This window comes from Indicator indicator, chromosome 6 (genome assembly GCF_027791375.1).
Source record: "Indicator indicator isolate 239-I01 chromosome 6, UM_Iind_1.1, whole genome shotgun sequence".
Classification (NCBI taxonomy): domain Eukaryota; kingdom Metazoa; phylum Chordata; class Aves; order Piciformes; family Indicatoridae; genus Indicator; species Indicator indicator.
This window is the reverse complement of record NC_072015.1, coordinates 5,851,140-5,873,394: the sequence shown is the minus strand read 5'-3', so window position 1 is coordinate 5,873,394 and position 22,255 is coordinate 5,851,140. Positions and strand designations below refer to the sequence as shown.

At 38.9% G+C, this 22,255-nt stretch overlaps 1 protein-coding gene across 1 annotated transcript in view; it reads right to left on the bottom strand.

Annotated features, from left to right (window-relative positions):
• Window positions 1-236: 236 nt before the first annotated feature.
• RELCH (RAB11 binding and LisH domain, coiled-coil and HEAT repeat containing) overlaps window positions 237-22,255 on the bottom strand; it is a 72,224-nt gene continuing 50,205 nt past the window's right edge. The window contains exons 17-29 of the mRNA XM_054381599.1: window positions 20,680-20,836; window positions 20,038-20,161; window positions 18,974-19,022; window positions 17,988-18,067; window positions 17,492-17,598; window positions 16,816-16,915; window positions 10,628-10,710; window positions 9,646-9,709; window positions 7,424-7,562; window positions 7,034-7,150; window positions 5,489-5,577; window positions 2,863-2,933; window positions 237-357 (exon numbers count right to left, since the gene is read on the bottom strand). Coding sequence (XP_054237574.1) covers window positions 237-357; window positions 2,863-2,933; window positions 5,489-5,577; window positions 7,034-7,150; window positions 7,424-7,562; window positions 9,646-9,709; window positions 10,628-10,710; window positions 16,816-16,915; window positions 17,492-17,598; window positions 17,988-18,067; window positions 18,974-19,022; window positions 20,038-20,161; window positions 20,680-20,836 — 1,301 coding nt within the window. The remainder of the gene's footprint in view (window positions 358-2,862; window positions 2,934-5,488; window positions 5,578-7,033; window positions 7,151-7,423; window positions 7,563-9,645; window positions 9,710-10,627; window positions 10,711-16,815; window positions 16,916-17,491; window positions 17,599-17,987; window positions 18,068-18,973; window positions 19,023-20,037; window positions 20,162-20,679; window positions 20,837-22,255) is intronic.

Below are 22,255 nucleotides of genomic sequence, written 5' to 3'. Positions count from 1 at the left end.
ACACAGAACAGGGACTTGGTACAGACTATGATTTCAGTTGTATACCACCCACAGTTAACCCCAAATTAACAGATACACAGCGATATTCAAAAGCAGTGCAAATATCTTTGGAGGTTAGAATAGAATTATACTACAAGAACGTAAGATAGAAGAAACAAAAAGGCAAGTAATTCAAGTACAGGAACCAGTCTCTGTGAGGTCCACCTTAGTGTTAGCTGCGAGTTCCTTTCCCTGTCTTACTTCTTCCTCTGAAAGACATTAGCCAGCATTGCTCCTGATGTAGTCAGCTGGCCCATTTTGTTCAAAAACTTGGTCTTTGTATCTTCACTCACAAGGCTTGCTGCAATCGATATGGAGCTAGGAAAGGAAAACATTTAGTGACAAGACTACAAAGAAAAAAGAACACCGTGCTGCTATTTAGTGAGCAAACCTTTGCAGTTTAGAATTTTCAAGGTCTCGAAAGACCAGTGCACCAAGAAGAACCAAAAAGCCATCACCAGCAAGCACAGACATTGTTAAATGAATGATCATGCCCTCACAGTCCTACTGAGAAGTTGTAAACTATTTTTGTGCATATTACTTTTTACTACTTTGGGAAGTCACCACAGCAGCATCTGAAAACTGCTCTAGTGACAGACACCTCTGTGAAAGATTGGCTTTACCTTTGGACTTGAAATGTCAGTCTTCTTTAATCTAAGAACAACAGTACTAATTCAGACCAAGCATCTATCCAGCCCAAGTATCCTGCCTCCAACAGTGACCATTAGCAGATGGGTAGTAAAAGCAAGGTAATTACAAACCAGTGACTTACTAACTCTCTTATGTTTCTGAATATTTCCATCTGAGGAGCATTTAAAGTTGGTGTGGACTGTCACTCTACTAACTCCCAAAGAATCTTTATTTGACAGTACTTGTTCAGCTTTCCTTCATTCCCTTCGTAAAGTCCTTGTAAACCTCACCCTGGGACATTGAGTCCTACTAGGTCTAGCCCTTGCTGGGTGAAGAGTTTTCTCCTTTCAGTTGTGAATGTGACTCCTATTACTTCTGCTTGAGTGTTCCTGCATCACATGTACCAGAGAAGAAAATGAAGAGTCTACAATTTTCCCACAGACTGGACTGGAATGAGCAGCCCAATCCAATCTGAACCTACAAGATGCCACAACTTCAAACAACATAGAATGGTTTTGGTTAGAAGAGACTTACGAAGGTCCTCTAGTCCTACCCCACCTGCAAGTGTGCAGGGACATCCTCCATTAGGTCAGGCTGCCCAGAGGCCTGTCAGGCCTAACCTTAGATATCTCCAAAGATGGGGCCTCAACTACCTCTCTGGGCAACCCGTTCCAGTGTTCCACTATACTAGATGTTACAAAATTAACTCAGTTCTGCAAAATTAGCTTATTTATTTAATTTACAATACATCAGTGAGCTCAACTTCAGATATATGCAACTTCTTTGCATAGGAGCAAACTGTCTCAAGATGGAGTGCAACAAGGCCAATGTATGATAAGCAGGCATATTAGTAATGATGCCATTATTTCCTATGTTTGTAGTTAAGATGGCAAACATTTTTCAACATTAGACTGGCTGTTTATGTTTCAAGCCAGGAATATGCCTGTGGATTAAGTTAAATGAACCTGTTCTTCTTCTGTGAATAGCTGGTATGTTAACAAAATAACTCTTTCCTAATGAAAATAGCCATTCAACTTGAATACACACAGTCCCTAGCACATAATATTGCCACACTAACAGGAAAGAGTGAAGAAGGTGACTGATGGTGCATTCTTCAGATCTTAAAGGTTCTGTGTTTCTTTTTCCTTAGACAAGATTTCTCCATGACTAGACAGAGCACAGATACACTATGGACTGTGATTCCTTGTAAAACATGGCCTTTTTTGGTCTTAAAATTATTCTCGTACACCTTTCTGAAGTCTTTCTCAAACTACCAGTTGCTTCCTGGATTTGCCTGAGTTCCTTCAAGTAAATTCTATCAGATTGTTACAGATAAGGAAGCATGACATAAACAAGTCTCAGTAATTGTCTTGATTCTCATGGCAGGGTATCAGAACTGAGCATGGATTCTTGTTTCAGATACTTCCTACTTCTTCTCAAACTTCCTGGCAACACTACTAAGGATTTATTAAGTTGTATAATAGTTCATGAGAAGTCTTCTGCTGGTATGCCATTCCAGGCAACAAACAGGCTTAACTTGCCACCTCTACCACGAGGTTGAATTGATGTACACATACCATGTGTCTAATCCCTCACTGGAGAGCTGTGCATTTGTACAATGGGTGTTTTACTGAAGTGCAGCATAGGTGGCTTTTTCCCAAAGCCAACATATTTACTAAAGGGTGTATTCACACAGGTAGGTTAGTTTGTGCACTGGAGGAAGTCTTCTTGTGTGCACTAGTCTCATGCAAGCAGAGACAGCAGCCTCCAGCATACTGTGGTCATTATCACAACCTTTAGCCTGCAGGCTAACCCCATGAAAGAGGGTTGAAAGGTGCATGCCACATGCATTGCTCTAAGCACTTAAGGCAAGCACTTCACGATTTCTCAGATTCAGGTCAGAAATTCAATTACTGCTTTAAAATGGATAAAAAAACTAAGAACAAAGTATCATAAGAAAACAAGAATGTCATCACTATGACAGAAATAAAAATGTATTGTCCTGTGTTTTATACTAGAGAGGGTAACAACCACAAACTGAATTAAAGATAAAATTCCTAAATTCTGTTTTCAGTCACAGAATATGTCAGTGTGGGATTCCTGGTCACAAGCCTTGGACACCATTCTGGAATACATTCTGGCAGAACATTACTCTGGAGGCACAGAAAAAAAAAGGAGAAGTGGAAATCTTACCCCTGTGGTTCTTGGACGGTCCTGTTTTCAACTTTCTGTTCACACTCTTTTATCATGGAGCTTAAAATAACCTAAGGGAAGAGACATACATGACAGTTTTTCTTTTACATTAAAACTTCGTTTGAAATCTACTCTGCAACTAATTCTGACATTAGCAGAAAAGTTTCTGTTTGAAAAGTTTCTCTGTTGTTTTTCAAGCACATTGAAATTCCCGCTCTCTGATAATGCCTTGTGGCTAGAAACAACAAAACCATTCAAAGGAAGAAAATGTTTTTGAAACTGTCACAAGAAGTTCAAGATTCTCTCCTGTTTTCCCTGGCTTTTTAAAGTAGAACTAAAGCAAAACCCACTTCTGTGATACACTTCCTGATCTTCCTTTTTCAAACAGTACTTTTATTTAATAGCAATTAACTTTGACATATATTCATCTGTTCTCTGTTTTCCTTTAGAGAGTTTTCAAATACCTTTTAACATTTGTGCCTTTGTCAACATGATGCATAAAAGAAAAAGCAAGGAAAGAAAGAAACAGTGTGCTGGCATCCTAAGACAAAATCCTAATGGAAAGGAAGTGCTAAAACAAAATCGGTATCATTTCTCTGGTGTCTGCCAGCATTTCTACAGAAGCAAAGTTGTTTGTTGGGTTTTTTAAACTTTACCTTTGCCTTTTCCTTTCTGCCTTTGCTTTTTCCTCCCTTCCTTTCCCTTTCCTCTTTGCCTTTGCTTTTCCTCTCTCCCTTCCCTTTTTTCTTTCTTCCTTTGCTTTTTTCTTGCTTCCTTACTTTTTTCTTTACTTTTTACCTCTTTACTATTTTTTTTCTTCAGCAATTGTAGCGTTAAAGGTTTATGGAGAATATTTAAGACTAAAAGCATCCCCATGTGGATGTTTTATGTTTCTCCAGCATACCAAACATATAGGAATGGTTCCCCATAGCAGTCTTTGAAAAAAAGAACACAATTCATTAGCCTAAGCCCCTGCTCAGAGCAGTGCTGTTTTAACACACTAAGACAAAATCATCTGAAACACTTATGCCAAAGAGCTGAGTGTGAAACCATAAACATTTGCATATCCATGTGCACTGCAGAAATGGAAACCTTCTCCGCTCACAGCTTGGGAGAAAGCTAAGGACTTTTCTTTGAAACATTGAACTCAAAGCTACAAGTAACTAAAATGAGTAGTTTCTTTACTTCTTTTTAATTCTATTTAAGTCCTCAGATCCTTCCTGGCTACAAGACTCAATCAAATATGCTCTTTTATTCTAATTCAGGGCATCTTTTGAATGGACTATGCCCTTAAACCTTAGAAGTTGCACTTAACTACTACACAAAAATAAAGTATTAGTATTGGTATCAGTTATCCCATTGGTCAACATGACAGAACAAAGAAAATCAAACTAAATCCAACTTTGCAGTTTTCAGATATATTCTTAGACTTCCCAAAACACAATACAACTTCCAGCTCTCCCTGAATATATAGTAGCATTGCCAGATCTCCTCCAGTGTTGCCTGTGGTAAGGAAGTGCAATTCTGTTGCCTTTGACTGATGCTCAGTCCCTTCTGACTCAGCCCTCTGAAGTCAGATTCTTTCCTTTTACATGTGAAAGGTTCCTCAAATCAATTTATCTGCAGTTCCACATACTGAAAATTACGTAACATAACATAGAGAAAATAAAAGAATGAGACTGTAGGCTATCAGACTGAAAATATAACTGGAAGAAGGGACTTCGTTACCAAGTGTAAGATCCTAAAACTCCTAGAGAATACATAGCAGTCCCAAGTCACTTTTGCAAAGATAAGGAAAACTAATTACTTTTCTCAAGTACAAAGTAATCCAAAGTGCAGTATTAACCTTCCAAAATCACACCTTCCTTTATAATTTTATTTTTCCCTCCATCACTTGAAGTGTTCATATTGTCAAGGTTTTCCCAACATGCAACTAAACTATGGTTCCCATTTTCAGCTACTGACTTAATACCTGTGTGTTTCAGTCTCTGTCAGTGTTCATCCTCTTCCAGTATTTACAAAAAAATTGCATGGACATATGGGGAAGATTTTCAAGTTTGTCGAGTCATAGAATCATAGAATCAGCCAGGGTTGGAAGGGACCACAAGGATCAGCCAGTTCCAACCCCCCTGCCATGGGCAGGGACACCTCACACTAGAGCAGGCTGGCCAGAGCCTCATCCAGCCTGGCCTTAAACACCTCCAGGGATGGGGCCTCAACCACCTCCCTGCACAACCCATTCCAGGGTCTCACCACTCTCATGGTGAAGGGGTCATCTTCTGCTTCTCTTCTGCTACTTTCTGTAAGCTTCTTCTACAAAGAAGATTTTGTTAGCTTCCATGTCGCCCTATCTGTTTATTATAATCTGATTTTACAGTTCACAGGGTAATAGAATGGTTGAGGTTTGCAGAGACCTCCACAGGTCACCTGGTCCAGCCTCCTGCTCAAACACAGCCATCTGGAACCAGCTGCCCAGGACAGTGTCCAGATGGCTTTTGAGTATCTCCATGGATGGAGACTGCACCATGAGGAGCAGCACTCCTAACTTTTGGTTTTAAATACCATTAGTGTTCAACTTTTGTTGACACCTGCATCTCATACTCAGTTCGTAAACACAGCTGCTCACCTCATGCTCTGGAGAGAGATGTTCCATGTCAGCTCGTAAACACTTGAGTCCTGGTAAAAAGTGATTGACCATTAAATCCTCTGAAATAACTAATAACCAGGCTGTTAAGGTATTGTAAGTATTGTCTTCTGAAATTACACAATTTTTATCAGTCTTCTCATAATGTTATTCTACTGAACACAGGGACAAGCTACAGAAGCAAAACCAAAGAAAACAGAACAGCATTTGGCATGTCACGACTTAGAAGAAAGATCTTAAACATACGTAACTTCATATATGTCATCCATTCACATGATTCTTCTCACTTTTTTTTTTTAATTTACTGGTTAAGATCAAGGACTTTGCTTTTGAAGCATACAAAAAATAAAAAGTATCTATCAGTTCCATTGTATTGGGTCTGGCTGAGAGGGGACTTAATTTTGCCCACAGTGGTGTGCTTTTTATTGGTAGCTCTAAAGGTGTTTATAACACACCAGTGTTTTTGCTACTGCTGAGCATTACATGAGCAGCATCTATGCTGTCCCTCTAACATTCCCCCTTGTTGTAGGTAAAGGACTAACTGTCCTACCATAGAGATAAATTCCTCCAGAGGAGCCATATGTGCAGACCTCAGAGCCAGTTTGCTCTCTTTCTCTTGCCTCTCTCCTCTGACCCTGTGCCTGCTGTTACTGCTTTGGTTTGTGTGGGAGTGAAGGCCTTGCTGGCAAGCCATTTTCTTGCTGTGCAGCTGAGGCCTACCTGGCCCAGCTTGGCAGGGGTCGGGGACAGTGAGGCCTACTGAGGCCTAGTGGGAGGCAGGGAAGGTTTGAGGCCTGGGTGAAGCCTGCTGGAGAGCTAGGCCTGAGCTGATTGTGATTGTGTATATATATCCTTTTCCTTGAATGCCTTTTGTATATTTTGGTAAATATTATTTCTATTTAAGCTCCAATTCTGTGAGAGTGTTTTTTATTTTACTTTTTTGGGGTAAAATCTCTTCCATCCCAGCTCAAGCCAGGACACCCCCTCACCAGTAGGCTGGGGGTGGGCAAGAACTTGGGACAGGGCATGGCTGCGACAGCTGATCCAAACTGACCAAAGAGATATCCCCTACCATATGACATCTGCTCATCAATAAAAGCTAAGAGAAATGAAGAGGAGGGGCAGCATTTGTTATTATGAAGTTTGTCTTCCAAAGCAATGACCACTGTGCTGAAGCCATTCTCCTTGGGAAGTGGCTAGACATGGGCTGCTGATAAGAGGAGAATAATATTTTTGTTTTCCTGTACTTCCACACACAGCTTTTGCTTTACTAAGCTGCCTTTATCTTGACCCACGAGGAGTTTTTTTTCCATCTTATTTTCTCCCACTCTGTCTGGCTGAGGAGGGGAGTGGTAGTGGCATCCAGCCAGGGTCAACCCACCACATCCACCTTCTGTGACAGCCTCTTCATGAGCAGATCATGTTTTACATCACACATTCAAAGACAAACTTAGATATTTTTCAAGTATTAATATTCTCCCCTCACAGGAGAATTAACAGCCAAGCTTCCTCTAAAAAAAAGGATACAACAACAGGAAAGAGCACTGTAGGCTTCGAACAGGTGGGTAGCAATATCCAGTCTCTTCGAATCCACGGACTGTTGGTTGTTGACCGAGGCTAATTTGTGCAAGTGTGGAATAACAACTGTAAAGGTAAATACTGGATTAAGTATTTGAAATGGCATTCTGCAGATCTGGTTAGCATTAAACAGTTGGGTTTTTTTCCATGTGCACATCAATGTTAGGTAAAGAGAAAATTTTATTAGCAAAGTCTTAAATATTGGGACATATCAAATTCTGAAAACAAGAGTTTTCATTAAACTTTTTGTAAAGACAAAAAAACCATCCATATAACAAGCACACTATTAGCTTTTGGACAGAAAGAAAAAGACTGCATCTTTACACTGATGCAACTTACATTCATCTCTAAATCTGGGCTCAGCATTAGGTCCAACTCTTCCAAATGTTTTTATGATTTCTGTATGTAGAGAATGTTGGTCTTGATATTGAGGGTCCTCCAGGAAAGATGCCAGCTGCATTTTTACTCTCTCCAGAAGCTTGAATATTCCCAGAGCAATAGAAAGTATACAGAAGAATGAAGATGCTAGAAACCATTATGGTCAGTTCAGAGCATGCCTATAGTATTTCCTATTTCACATGAAAAACCTCAGACCTTCTGTTAATTTCAATTTTTTTCTGAAAAGATGTTACAAACTTTTTGATGCAGCTCTACATTTTAGAGACTGTTACCAGTATTTTAAGCTGATCTATCTTGAAGTACAGACAGGTGTTTCCACTGAGCAGGTCCTTCCTCTTGAAGTTTCCTCAAGTTTTGATACTCACATTTTTTTACCTGCTATTAAAATTTCTCTGTTGCTATTAATATCTTTGGAATTTCCTTGTTTAATGAAAACTGAATTAATTTATTAATTTTGGGAGGGGTAATATATCTCAATTAGTATGCTGAAAAATTTTCTTCAGAAGGCAGAGATGCAAATGTAAATATCACAAAATCAATGGAATTTAAAAGAGTTCCTCAACTAAAGGCTAGGAAACTTAAAATTATCAATGTATCTAGGATGATGGAAGTATTTAATTTGAATTCAAAGCTCTAAAGATAGTTTTCTGACACACTTTGGAATGTGCTATCACCTCTGTGCTCTAAGACTTATTCTAATTAATGCAATGGATACAGTATTTTTTTTTCTGGTAGCAAAACATTCTTCTACAACTGATTATAGGCATGCATTCCAAGCTACAAAATTGTAACTTATCCATCTTCCAAGTACTTGTGAGTCATCACTAACTTCTTACTCACATTTCCTCAAACACATTCTTTTAGAATATGTTGAAATTACAGGAAGAATGCAAGCTTTGCAAAAAGCTGTGAGGCCCTTAAGAAGTAATGTGATTGTACAGTTATATAAACCAAACCACAGTATTTCTACTGCCTACAGCAGAATCCTGGGTGTCATCTTCAGAGTTGTGATCTATTAACAGAATTTCATCATTTAAAAAAAAAAAAAAAGAGGAACTGCATATGCATGTTATCCTCAAGGATTATTTTAGTTATGTCACTATGATGTCATCGACACCACAGGCTAAATCAGCAGATATGACAGGAACTACAGAAGACTCATACCCTTCTGAAGGAGCGTGAGCCAAGTAGGATAACCTAAAGCATCTAAAACTGTGCAACATACATATGCAGAGATAGCTGCATCCACTGTGACATCTTGGTTCACATTTTAAAGTAAAGCTACTTTATTTGGGAATAATGGACTTGGTTTTCTCAACTGTATTGGAGAATGTTTTAAAAAAAAACACTTTTAACATGGGATTTCGCCTTTTCTAGCAGAGGCCTCCCCCTTGATTTGGTTGTTTTTGTTTGTTTATATTTGGTTTGATATTTAGAATTAAATGTTTTTATTCCTTAAAACAGGGTTGGTTGTTTAATACCAAAACAAAACCCAAAACAAAGTCACAAAAAAAAGTATTGCAAAACCAGAAAGCATTTTGGAAGATGGAAGGGCAGAGAACTGCTTCAAAGAGTCCAGTGCAGAGCCACAAAGATAATGAAGAGAGTGGAACATCTCCCTGTGAGGAAAGGCTGACAGAGATGGGTCTCTTCAGCTTGGAGGAGACTGAGATGTGACCTTGTCTCCTCATTCACGTTTATAAATATGTGAAGGGTGAGTCTTGGGAGGATGGAGCCAGGCTCTTGTCAGTCACATCCAATGATAGTATAAGGGGAATGGGTGCAAGCTGGAGCATAGGAGGTTCTATGTGAACGTAAGGAAAAAGTTTTTCACAGTGAGAGTGATAAAGCACTGGAACAGGCTGCCCAGAGAAGTTGGGGAGTCTCTTTCTCTGAAGACATTCAAAGCCTTCCGAGATGCATTCCTGTGTGACCTACTCTAAGTGATCCTGCTCTAGCAGGGGGGCTGGACTAGATGATCTTTTGAGGTCCCTTCCAACTGCTAACATTCTGTGACTGTGAAGAGGACATAAACAAAAGAAGACGTAACTTATAAAATGTTTTACTTTTTTCCTACAAGTTCATTAATGAAGTTTCTGGATTTATCAAAAATCATCCCCTTTTATGCTACAAAAACAACAACCTGACAACAGATGCCTTACCTCTCTCTGAGTAACAGTTTCCATGATGGTCCCAAAGGCAGGAATTGTTGCAATCCTTACTGAACTACAACAGAAAAATAGAGTCTTTAAGATGTACTAAATCCTCAGAATAGAATTATTAAAAACAAAGCAAAATTTAAAAATTAGTACTTTAAGTTATATTAGTTTCTAGCAATGACAAAACAAAGAAAGCAGACCAGGAAAAAGACAGACAGGATTAACTCAAGGTCTCAATCTGAAACTCACAATTCAGGATCACTGGACAAGGTAACAAGGGCCGGAGCAACCCGCTTGTCAACTAAGGCTTCACTCATGCCTCGAAGAGTCAGCTGTAAACCAGTCAACATGCAATAAAAAAGGGTTTGGTAAACTTGAAGAACTGAGTTAGCTGTGACTGCGGATGGGCAGGCAGACTCTTGGGGTTTTTCTTGCTTTAGTTAGCCACAGAAGACATGAAAATGATTAACACTTTATTCATGCTCTAGCATTTATTAGTAACAACCTGTTAGTGAGATAAGCAAAGCATCCCTCCTTAGCTTGAAAGAAATACCACATCAGATTGCCTAGGAAATGAACCACTGTGGCTTTCTATCAGCAATCAGATACAGCCAAAACCATTTTGCATTTCAGTAATGCAGATGGTACTTAATTTTACAGTTACAGAAAATATTAATACCCATCTTTCTGTTAGAAATAATATAAGGAAATTTCAAATCTGGGAATTCATTACAAATAAGAAAACCATAAAAATTAAATGGTATTGATTTAAATTTTCTATTTAAAGTTTATTTAGTAGTTTTATCTATTCCAGTTCCAGGTGTTTCAGTAAACCTTTTTATTTGCAAGTAAGTGATTTAAAAGTTACATTTGCTTAAAAGAAGTTAAGAATTTTGTTCAGCTAGAATAAGAAATAGAACTGATGGTTATTTCTTCCTAAGCATTAAGAGGGATGCTGGGTATATAAGACAGTCAGGAAACTTACATTTCAGGGTCACTGGAGAGAGTAATGAGAGCAGGAACAACTCTCTGAGCTACCAGAGTTTCATGTACCCCCTTCACCAACAGCTGAATGGTCGGAGCAGGGGGAGTATCACAGGTGATGCACGGAAAGCGTGAGCACAGTATCATGGAAGAAGAACGGCACAACCAAGAGGAAGAAAGAAAAAACACAAAAAGCAAACCAAAATTAGAAGCTAAGCAAATATTGCTACAGTAGGGCTTCATATACGCAAAGGCATGAAGAAAGCTGAAGTGGTCTCATAATCAGCGCAAACCTGACAAATTCAACCCTATGATGATGTTTTCTCTGTTTTCAGCTATCTTAAAACTTGAACTCTCAAAAGTTTAGCAAGGAATTGTGTATTAAAATACTAATAGAATGATGTATTATAATGATGCATACAATGATATATAATTACATACTGAAGTGATGCCAATCCAAGTTTGACAGTTTAATCTAAATGCTGTTCCTAACTCAAAGGAATGGTATTTATTTTAGTGGGTGGCTGTCACATGCAAAATAGATGTCTTTAGGCAAAATGTGTGTAATTTTCCTGTGCTGAGTGATACCTTTCAGACCTTTTGTAATGTGACAAGCAGCACCTCCTCAGATCTACTAAACTATTTTTGATTTAACTACCATCCAATGAGTATGTGTGCAAAACTTCCCATGTGCTGGTCTCTGCAGGTGGAAAATTGAGAATCCTTGGATTACCCATGAAATGTATTTCACCAACTCTTTTTTTCAAGCTAAGGAAGGGAGATATGTTTGCTGCAATATATCCCAAATGTTAAAAGCTGAGATCCCTGTGAATAAATATGTGGAAATTGTTTGAATTTAGATGTTCTCTTTTAACATTACTCATGTATCTATACATAAACACACGTTTACTGCACAGATAGCAGATGCCCTTTACATATTTTCTACATGTGAAAACATATAAGATGTCCCAAAGTTTTTCCATACATAACAAAAAAAATTTTTATCTGCATTTATAAAAGGTGAAGCTGTGACACTTCTAATTGGTACCTCGTGTGAGGAAATCTGAATAAAAAGCTTGTTTCAGTGAGAAATGTGAAATGTCTTTTTGATATTTAGCTATATTCTAATTAGTCAAATTGCATCATGAACACAAATTCTATTCAGCGGAGTAACAAGAGAACACATTAAGAGCTTGTATTGATGGGAGGGAATGGATTGAACCTTGAGAGCAGGTTTAGACTGGATATTAGGAAGAAATTCTTGACAGTGAAGGTGGTGAGACAATGGAGCAGGCTTCCCAGGGAGCTCATGGATGCCCCATCCCTGGAGGTGTTGAAGGCCACGCAGGATGAGGCCTTGAGCAACCTGGTCTAGTGGAAGGTGTCCCTGCCCATGGCAGGAGGGTTGGAACTTGATGATCTTCAAGGTCCCTTTCAATTTAAACCATTCTATGAATCTATGAGAGATTCATACAGCATGGGCGAAAGGAGGAGCTGTAAATTGTGAAAGATTGGAAGGAACCTGACTTTCCAGAAGACTTCTATGCAAAGCAGTAATTTTTATTCAACAGTATATGTGTGTGCATGCACTTGTACTGAACTTACTGTGGCCTTACAGATAGGTAACTGGAGAAGAAAGTAGGGTGAGAGAAACAAATCCCCCATCTTTACTTCAGCTACTAGGCCACTATTCTTCCAGCATAATCTATTTGCACTCAGTAAAAGCCCAGCTTTGGAGCTGAAAATGTCCTACTACTGCTCCTCCAGGGAAAGTGCAAGCTCTGAATGCTGTTTCTGGTTCTCTCATTCCTTTGGCAGCCATTTCACAGCCCCAACAAATCAGGGCCTGCATCTTTCCTTTAGACCCTAAGTCACTATCCTTCACATCGTCTGTATCCACACCCATTAAAGTGACAGCTTCAAAACTGAAAATCTCTAACTACTGCTCCCCCAGGGAAAGTGCCACACCAAATGCTGGTGCTGGTTCTCACATTCCCTTGACAGCCATTTAACAGCCTCAACAAATTTGGGGCTCACACCTTTACCTCCTAAGACAGCATTCTTTCAATGTGCTATATTTGCACTCAGTAAAAGCCCAGCTTCAAAACTCAAAACATCAGCTACTGCTATGTAAAAATGTTCAGGGTTTGGCTAAGATAGGGTTAATGTTCCCACAAGAAGCTGAGAGAGGTCACATCCAGGGTAGCCAGCTGAACCAGCCAGTGCAGTATTCGATATCAGACTGAAGCCATGGCACTGTGGAAGGGGAGAGCTGCCATTGTTCTTTGTGTTGTTCTAATAAACTCCTCTTACACGGATCTGCTGCCTTTTGCATTCTCTATCCATTTTCCTTCCCATCTGTCATGGTTTGAGACTGGGAGCCTTTAAAAAACCATAAAGTTATAGACCTCCAGAAGCCTTCTGGTCCAGGAGGTGGACCAGAAACCGTAACTTTTGTTATTTCATTCCCACAATGCCTACATCTCTATAAAATTGGCTGCAGAGTCAATTTCTGCCCATTTTCCCTCCTCTCTCTCCTTCCCGATGCTGCTGCCTTGTACCTGTGATGGTGGGGGAGTGAGGCCTGGAGCAGCCTTGGCAGGGACCTGGAGTTGGCGAGCTGAATTTTAGCTGTGTCACATGAGTTTGGTAATGGGAGGGAATAGAGACACATGGAGAGTGGGGGGGCACATTGGAGGCCTGGATTTTTGGCCTGGTTTGGTGGAGGTAGGGGAAAACGTTGGCTTAATGGGCTTGTGTTAAGCCCAGACTATGGATTTTATCTATTTTATGTGCTTTGCACTGTAGCATGTAGTTTATGAATAGCACTTCCATTTAAACTTCTGACATTCTGTATTTCTATCCAATCCTGTGTGGAGTTTTTCTTCAACTAGTTTGAGAAGAGTTAGAGAGCCTGTCTCGCTCCTTAAACCCGGACACCATCCCAGCAGGGAACGGGACATGCGAGTGGCTTCATGGGGTTCAGCTACCAGCTGGGGGGCTAAACCATGACAAAGAACATATATCATGTCTCACTGCTGCAAAGCACCTGAACGGGGAGGAAAGCTGCAGCTTCCTAACACTGTTACTCAGAAAGTATTAGGAATATCAGTTCAACTACTACATTTTAGCATCAAAACATTCCACGATTATTTCCAGTGGCAACAACTTGATGTGCTGATGTGTTGAGCTTATTGGCTACTCATCAAACAGCTGATAAGGACTATGATGATCTTGTTCTCCCATACAGATTTACCAATTTTCCCATTGATTAAAACTGGGAATGCCTACTATTTTCAATTTTGAATAATCAGGGACTTGAGCTTTCTTTACTAATCTAGGGGCAAACAAAATGCTTGGGATTTGTGTAATCAGCAAACAATTTAAAATGATCACAGCTTCATGGATACATGGTCTGCCACACTTCTAATTGTGGTAAAGAATGGTAAACAGCATTGCTCTGTCTTAGAGAAAATAAAACATGCTTTAGAATTCAAGTGTCGTTTTGAGAATAAGCATTTCTAGCCTAAAGAGACCCACAAAGCTTATAACTCAACTATACACTTCACTTTCAAACCAGCAGCAATCAAATCCATTTGCATCAACATTCAAATGGGAAACTACTGACTGAAAACATTAACACAGAAGCAACGGAAACAGCTGGGTGGGCAATGCCATGTGGCAGCATGTAAGGTTACAGTGAGACAAACAATGCAAATCTTTATTCTGTTTTGATTCCTCTAGACCAATGTGTGATCATTACTTAAGTATACTACACCTTTAAAATGGTAGAACAAAGCTCCCTGCACCTGAAACGAAGAATGGGTAGAATGGTTCCAAATCACTTCTTTGTCCTCCCAATCCTTAACAGACTTGTGGCAGTTTGAGGCTAGTGCCTTTAAGAAAACCACAGAATTACAAACCTCCAGAAGCTAGAAAGGTCCAGGAGGTGTACTGAAATGTGTAATCTTTGTATTTCATACTCCTAAGTCCTGCCTCCCTATGAAACTGGCTGTAAAATCAATTTTCTTCCCTTTTCCCTCCCTTCCTCCTCCCAGAAGAATGAGCAAGTTCTTATCTCCCTGGTGGGGGAGTAAGGCCAGGTCAGCCTTGGCAATGCTGCCAACTAGGCCTGGAGTGGCTTAATTGGGGCCTGGAATTGCCAAGCTGAATTTTGTGTTGCATCACAATGGTGGTACAGAGGATAGAGAGGCCTGGCAGGGAGGGGGGCATAGAAGCCTGGGTTTTGTCAACTTGGTTTAAAGGGAGGTTTGTGTGAAGCTTTGGCTTGGTGAGCTTTTGTGTCAAGCCCAGACTATGGATTTCTTTGTATTTTATATGCTTTGCTATGCTTTGTACTATACCACTGTAGTTTGTAAATAGCATTTCCATTTAAACTTTCCAATACTATCCAATCCTTTGTGTGAGAGGTTTTCTTTTGTCCCTTTTGGAAGAGTTAAAAGAGCAATCTGACCCACTTTAAACCACAAGAAGACTGTAAAGGTTTGGTAATGAAGTGTTCCCTCAGTAAGTTTGCAGATCACACTAAACTGGGTGGGAGTATTGATCTGCTTGAGGATTGGAAGGCTCTGCAATGAGATCTGGACAAGCTGGATTGATGGGCTGAGGTCAGCTATCTGAGTTTTAACGAAGCTAAGTGCCAGGTCCTGCACTTGGGTCACAACAACCCCAAGCAATGCTGCCGGCTTGGGGCAGAGTGGCTGGAAAGTTGCCTGGTGGAAAAGGACCTGGGGGTGCTGGTTGACAGCCATCTGAACATGACCCAGCAGTGTGCTCAAGGTGGCCAAGAAGGCCAATGGCATCCTGGCCTGTATCAGAAATGGTGTGAAAAGTAGGTGTAGGGAAGTGATGATGCCCCTGTACTTGGCACTGGTGAGTACTGTGTTCAGCTTTGGGATCCTCACTACAAGAAATACATTGAGTTGCTGGAGTGGGTCCAGAGAAGGGCAATAAAGCTGGTGAAGAGTCCAGAGAACAAGTCTTATGAGGAACAGTTGAGGGAAATGGGTTGTTTAATTTGGAGAAGAGGAGGCTGAGGGGAGACCTCATTACTCTCTACAAGTACCTGTAGTGAGGTGGGGGTCAGCCAGCCTCTTCTGCCTAGTATCAGGTGATAGGATGAGAGGGCTGAAATTGTGCCAGAGGAGGTTTAGATTGGATATTAGGAAAAATTCTTTACAGAAATAGTGGTCAGGCATTGGAACAGGCTGCCCAGGTGTGGTATCACCACTGCTAGACATGTTCAAGAAACATGTGGACATGGCACTTCAGGACATGATTTGATGGTAATGGTGGTTTTTGGTTGACAGTTAGGCTTGATGACCTTAGAGATCTTTTCCAATCAAAACAATTCTATGAGTCAAATGTGGAATAAACATGAAAACCCAACCAAACAAGAAACTGTGACAGTGTGATTAGAAGTCTTTTTAACATGCAATTTCAGCAAGTGGAATGTGACATTTTTGTATATGCCTTTTTTAATTAACACTTGATGAAACATAGGCATGATGTGGATATAAGTTTGCTCTTCTTATTAGCTAATAACAGTAACAATCTGTGTCCTGAACAAATGTATAAATGTTACAGGAAAAATGAAGCTGTCACTATGTGACAAGAAAAGTAATCGTAACTCAGAAATACAAAATGAGTTAGGTGTCTGTTTTTACCACCATACAAGTACACACAAAAAGTACTGAAAACTGGTAACCTGTGAATTAGGCCACTGACGATGTGTTGAATAGTAAAAGCAAATGTTAAAACTTAGAGAGATACTTATGTTTATCTATACACCTAAGCAGAGACATTTGACTATTCTAGTTTAAACACAGTTTAGCAATGAAGTGCATTTTTATCATCAGAAAAAGGTTTGCAGCATGCAATAAACAGAATGCAGCAATCAAGTAAGGAGCAGAACAGAGAAGACATACACAGTTACTACATAAGTGTCTTGCAAGTGGCTGATAGCAAGAATTGCTTAATGAAAGATGTGCTGTTGAACAGAAAACACACAGAAGCAACTGTACAACAACTTCCTGCTCCATCACACAGTACCTAATTTATTTAAGCCTTTTGTATTTTTTAAGAACACAGCAATGTGATCTGAATTACAGCTTTTAAAAATAAACTCTAATTTTATAAGGGTGTAAAAAAAGTTTGAATAAGACTTACCTCAAACATTCTAGCAGCTGTACATCGAACAAGAGCAGAAGTATGGACAACTCCATACCATAAGACAGTTAATAGCAGCTCATGATAAGCTGGGTTTGCACTAAAAGAAAACAGTTGGGCAATCAAAAAACAAACCAACAAAACATCACTCCCAAGCCCTGAATATGTTCTTGCCTACAGAAATGTAGTCTATAGAATTCACTGCCGAACGAATACAGAACTCCAACAATTACCCTTTCTGAAGGATACCTAACATTTATCTCAGTCTGAAGGACATGCAACATGCTGCATTTTGAAGTTCATTTTTTCAATAAAAAGCCTTCAGAAGATAGTTTTCAATAAATGTTGACACTGAACTGAATGCAAATGCATATCTAGAACAAATCAGAATTGTCTGGAAAATACAAAATGCATCTCCACCTTATTTTCAATGACTTATTTTTTCTGGGCTTTTGCTTGGGTTTTGGTTTTTATTTTATACACTCCAGAATTTTTTTACCATTACATTTTAAATCTAAGAGATTAAAAGATTATATTTTGTTAAACATTAAGGAAAAAAACCACAAGTATATTCTTTATTTACTTGAATTATCAGTTATTAAAATTACAACTAGATTAGTAGAATAAAAATTTCTAATAGATTTAAATCTAGTCAACTCCAAAGCATATTATTTACCCCAGTTCCACAAAGGAAGCTTTCAAGCTATCAAGAGGAGCATGAGAAAGTGAAAGCATGGTCATTACATCTTCTAAGAATCCAACTAATAGCTTACGGTCTTCTTCCTGAAAGAAAAGTGTAGAAAGCTGAATGTAGTAGAATTATTGCTGCAGTTGTGATGACCTACAGCTATGAAAGATAAGCTATAAATGAGAACAAATTAATCTTAATGAACTCCACAAATGTGGGCTAAAGCAAACACAATAACCTTGTATTACTGTTATGCAAGATGTCATTTTCAGATTTACTGAAATTGTTTTCATATTGATGACTATCATCTAAATGTAGTAGACAACATGACTAGAAAACTTTGCTTCTAAATGTATTTACAACTTCTCTACTTATCTTCAAAGCACAAGAGCACTCTAATTCTTCAAAGAGAACAAAAAGGGGTTTTTTTGGTAGAATAAATTTTACGTGTTACTATAGATTTAACAAATCAAAACAAACCTACCTGAATGTAACATGTAAGGACCCCTGTTGCATAGATGGGAACTGTGGCTTTTGTTAGCACTGCATTTCCAGAGGTGGAATCTAATGGAAAACAGTGAAAAATTTAAGTTTTTTATCTATCTATCTATCTATCTATCTATCTATCTATCTATCTATCTATCTATCTATCTATCTCTCTCTCTCTCTCTCTATCTATATCTATATATATCTATCTTCATATCTTCATAGAATGGTATGGGTTGGAAGGGACCTCAAAGATCATCTAGTTCCAACTCCCCTGTCATTTGCAGGGATGCCTTCCACTAGACCAGGTTGCTCAAGGCCTCATTCAGCCTGGCCTTGAACACCTCCAGCAAGCAGGCATCCATGACCTCCCTGGGAAACCTGTTCCAGCGTCTCATCATCCTTACCGTCAAGAATTTCTTCCCAGTATCTACTCTAAATCTGTCCTCCTCAAGCTTCAATCCATTCCCTCTAATCCTAGCAATACAAGCCCATGTAACAGGTCCCATTCCAGTTTTCTTGCAGGCCCCTTTCAGGTACTGGAAGGTCTCCCCAAAGTCTTCTTTCCTCCAGGCTGAACATATGTGTGTAATGCACATGCCTTATTTTTACAGATATAGGGTAGGTTTATGTGCATGTATTGTAAGTATTTCATATAATATATATATATTAAGAAATACAAATATATATATATATTCACCTCTTTATATACAAATGAAAAACTTGTATACATATGTATGCATATATATGCTAAAATATGCTCAAGTGGTATTTGGATTTGAGATTTTATTTGTACTTTACAAACACAGAAATAATTTACAACTTTGAGTGTTCTGTTCAGAATAAGATGAGATTTTCAACATTTTCGAGAGATGCCAAATTTGAGAACTGCAGTCTGAAAACATTATTTGACCAAGAGACCAAGTTTTTTTTCCAGTTGTGGTTGAGATTAATTTTTATTCATTTGGTTAAAAAGATGCTTACCTATATTTTCCTCAGAGAGTCTTAAGATTTCTTGGAACTGTGGTTTTACCTACTCAAAGAATGATGAATCTCATGTAAGAAAACCTGTTACTAGTGTCAATTAACTGAGGAAAGTATTAAGAATAATTAAAACCAACCAACCAACCCCAAAACAAAACCAAAAACCAACAAAAACAACATAAAAAAACAACCTACAAAAAACCCCCAACTAACCAAAAAGGAAAGAAAAAAAACCCCACAAAACCAAACACACCCCCCCACAAATCAACAAACAAAACAAACAAACAAAACCCCAAGAAAATGGAGAAAAACACACACTGGGGTAACATTATGCTTAGTTGAGCTTTTTTATTTTTTCAAAATATCTTTGCTTTCCAGGAAGTGCTCTCGTTCAATATAAAGCTGTGATAATCACTATCAGAACAATTTTACAAAAACAAAGTTTTGAAAGATAACTTAGGAAAGGGGCTTTCCAAGACCAGAGACTGGTTTTAATCTCCTCTCTGGAAGCAGCACATCATGCTAGTCATGTTCTGTAATTTTATCTTTAGTTATCAGCTCTTGTTTTATAATTTCCCTTTCAAATATTTTTAAATTATAGTCAGAAGTTATTTTATTGAGGAAAAATAATGCTTTTCCTTGATAAAAATATTTAGATATCATGAACAGAAAATATTTTGGGCAGGTAAAGCATTAATTTTAGATTTCCAATCAAGTAGAGGATGGATACTTATGTTCACCACAAATACTGAACATTAGGCACTTCTGAGGAAAGAAAACTTACATTATTATGATCTCTCCCACTCTTTAAACCATTCACAAAGTAACTATGAAGAATACCGTTTGAAAAAAAAAAACCAAAACCCAAACCCAGAAACAGAAGTGAAAAGGATGCAAACAAAGATTCAAAATTAGCAGGTTTAAACACACTTGTGGCAAAGTGTTGATGTGACATACAAATATAAATGGTCATATGAAGCACAGGTATTCAGACACACCATAAATATGGAGAATAGATACTATCAAGGTATTCTGTATGTACACTATTTAAGGTAATATCTTACCTTAGTGTTTGTAAAAATTTTCCCAAATGTCCTACAAAGTCTCCAGAAAAATCTAGAGAACTCATGGACAGAGGCAGTTGATGCTACATTGATCTTGCCAACAATTTCTATAAGCTGTGGTAGCCTAAAAATCAAGAAGCAGAAAGATATTAAACACTACTCTCTCTCCAGTTATGTCTGTATTGATTGTTTATATTAATATATATTGATCCACACAGATATACAGTATTATTGGTTCTAATAGAATTACCTATTTGTTCTGTACAATTCCTAACCCTTGAACAAAGCAAGGGCTTAAGTGCCAGGAAAGTTTGACCTACATTTTCAAACATCTATTACTGTAGAACGTGAGATATTCACAAGATATTCAGAAGACAATAAGCTTCAACAGAGAATTAATTGTGTGAAAAGATAAAAGAAATAACTTCTTGGAGCAAGTAGTTACCTACACATTCTCTAGACACTCGATATCTTCTGAATAAAACCCAAGCCAATGCACTACGAAAATTAAAATGCCTACCAAAATTGCAGTCTTTCACTCTTTAGTAATTCAAGTGTTTGTAACTGTTAAACATAATGCTTAAGAACTATTGATTCTGAAACACTTTAAAATTAGGAGTTGTAAGATACAAAGTAACTCACAGTTGATTGACTACCCATAGCAAAGTCTCCCAGCCTGTGGTACCCTCATGTTCCAGCTGATAGTCGTAGAGTTGCAGCAATACTGCTAATTGTTCGCGGCTTCCAATTATGATGGCCACATCCTGAAGAGGCGACACAGGTCGGGGAAATCTGGTGACTGTAACAGCAGAGAACAAGTATCATGAACAAAAGATGAAAATTTCTTGGAGGTGATGTCAGTAAAGATAGCATAGGAGGTCCAAAGCTCTTCACTGCCTTCTGTGTAAGGTTATCAAATTGCTTTATAAAAATCAGTGAGCTAAATCCATCTCTGAAAAGATTACACAACCCTGACCTAAAAAGACAAAATTTATTATAGAATAGATTCATAGAATGGTTTGGGCTGGAAGGGACCTCAAATATCATCTAATTCCAACCCTCCTGCCATAGGCAGGGACAACTTCCACTAGAACAGGCTGCTCAAGGCCTCATCCGACCTGGCCTTGAACACCTGGCACAGGAGAGGGCATCCAAGAGCTTCCTGGGCAACCTGTTCCAGTGCCTCACCACCCTTACTCTAAAACCTGCCTTCCCCAAGCTTCAATCTATTCCCTCCTGTCCTATTACTACAAGCCCTTGTAAAAAGTCCCTTCCGGGCTTTCTTGTAGGCACTTTTCAGCTGCTGGAATGCAGTTCTGAAGTGTCCTCAGAGCCTTCTCTTCTCCAGGCTGAAGAGTCCCAACTCTCTCAGCCCGTCCCCTCAGGGGAGGTGCTCCAGCCCTCTGATGATCTCCATGGCCCTTCTCTGGACCTGCTCCAGCAGTTCGATGTCCCTCTTATGCTGGGGGCAGAACTGGATGGAATACTGCAGATGGGGCCTCATGGGAGCAGAGTAGAGGGGCAGAACCACCCTCCTTATCCTGCTGGTCACACTTCTGATACAGCCCAGGACACAGTTGGCCTTCTGGGCTGCAAGCATGGATTCCCGATCTTAATGTAATTTTCACTCTGAGGCAATTCAGTTGGCAAAGATATTACACTCATACACAACAGATGGCAAAGGTCCTGCACTAGGCTGTATTTTTTTCCACTTAATTTTTTTTATTTGTGAAGAATTAACTAAAAGTAGGTCCAGCCTTCTTGAGCTACTCTTGGCTATAGGTGGCAATCAATTCTTAAGAATCCTTTATAAAGTTAATTAAGACATGCTTTGCTTTCTCAAAAGGTTTTTTTAGAAAATAGAGAGAAATAATGAGAGATCAAATAATTTGGTTTTTTTGGGGGGTGGTAGTGATAACAGGTTTCTCAACCACAGAAATGGGAGGGAAAAGGAAGCATTACTTTAAGATTTGCTAAGGAAGACCAATATGAACAAATATTTAAAAGGCAAACCAGAAGGCAAAAATACATTTTATTTTTGCCCCCACAAATTATGTTGTGTATTAGGAAAACAAATATTTCATTGCAAGACTCATTGTCTTACATAAAGCTATGTCACTGTGCACAAAGCAGCTATTTTGCCTGTAAAACTGCTAGATACATACAGGAAAAAACTAAAGCATAAAGGTACCATTTAGTTCTCCTTCATTCTACTGGC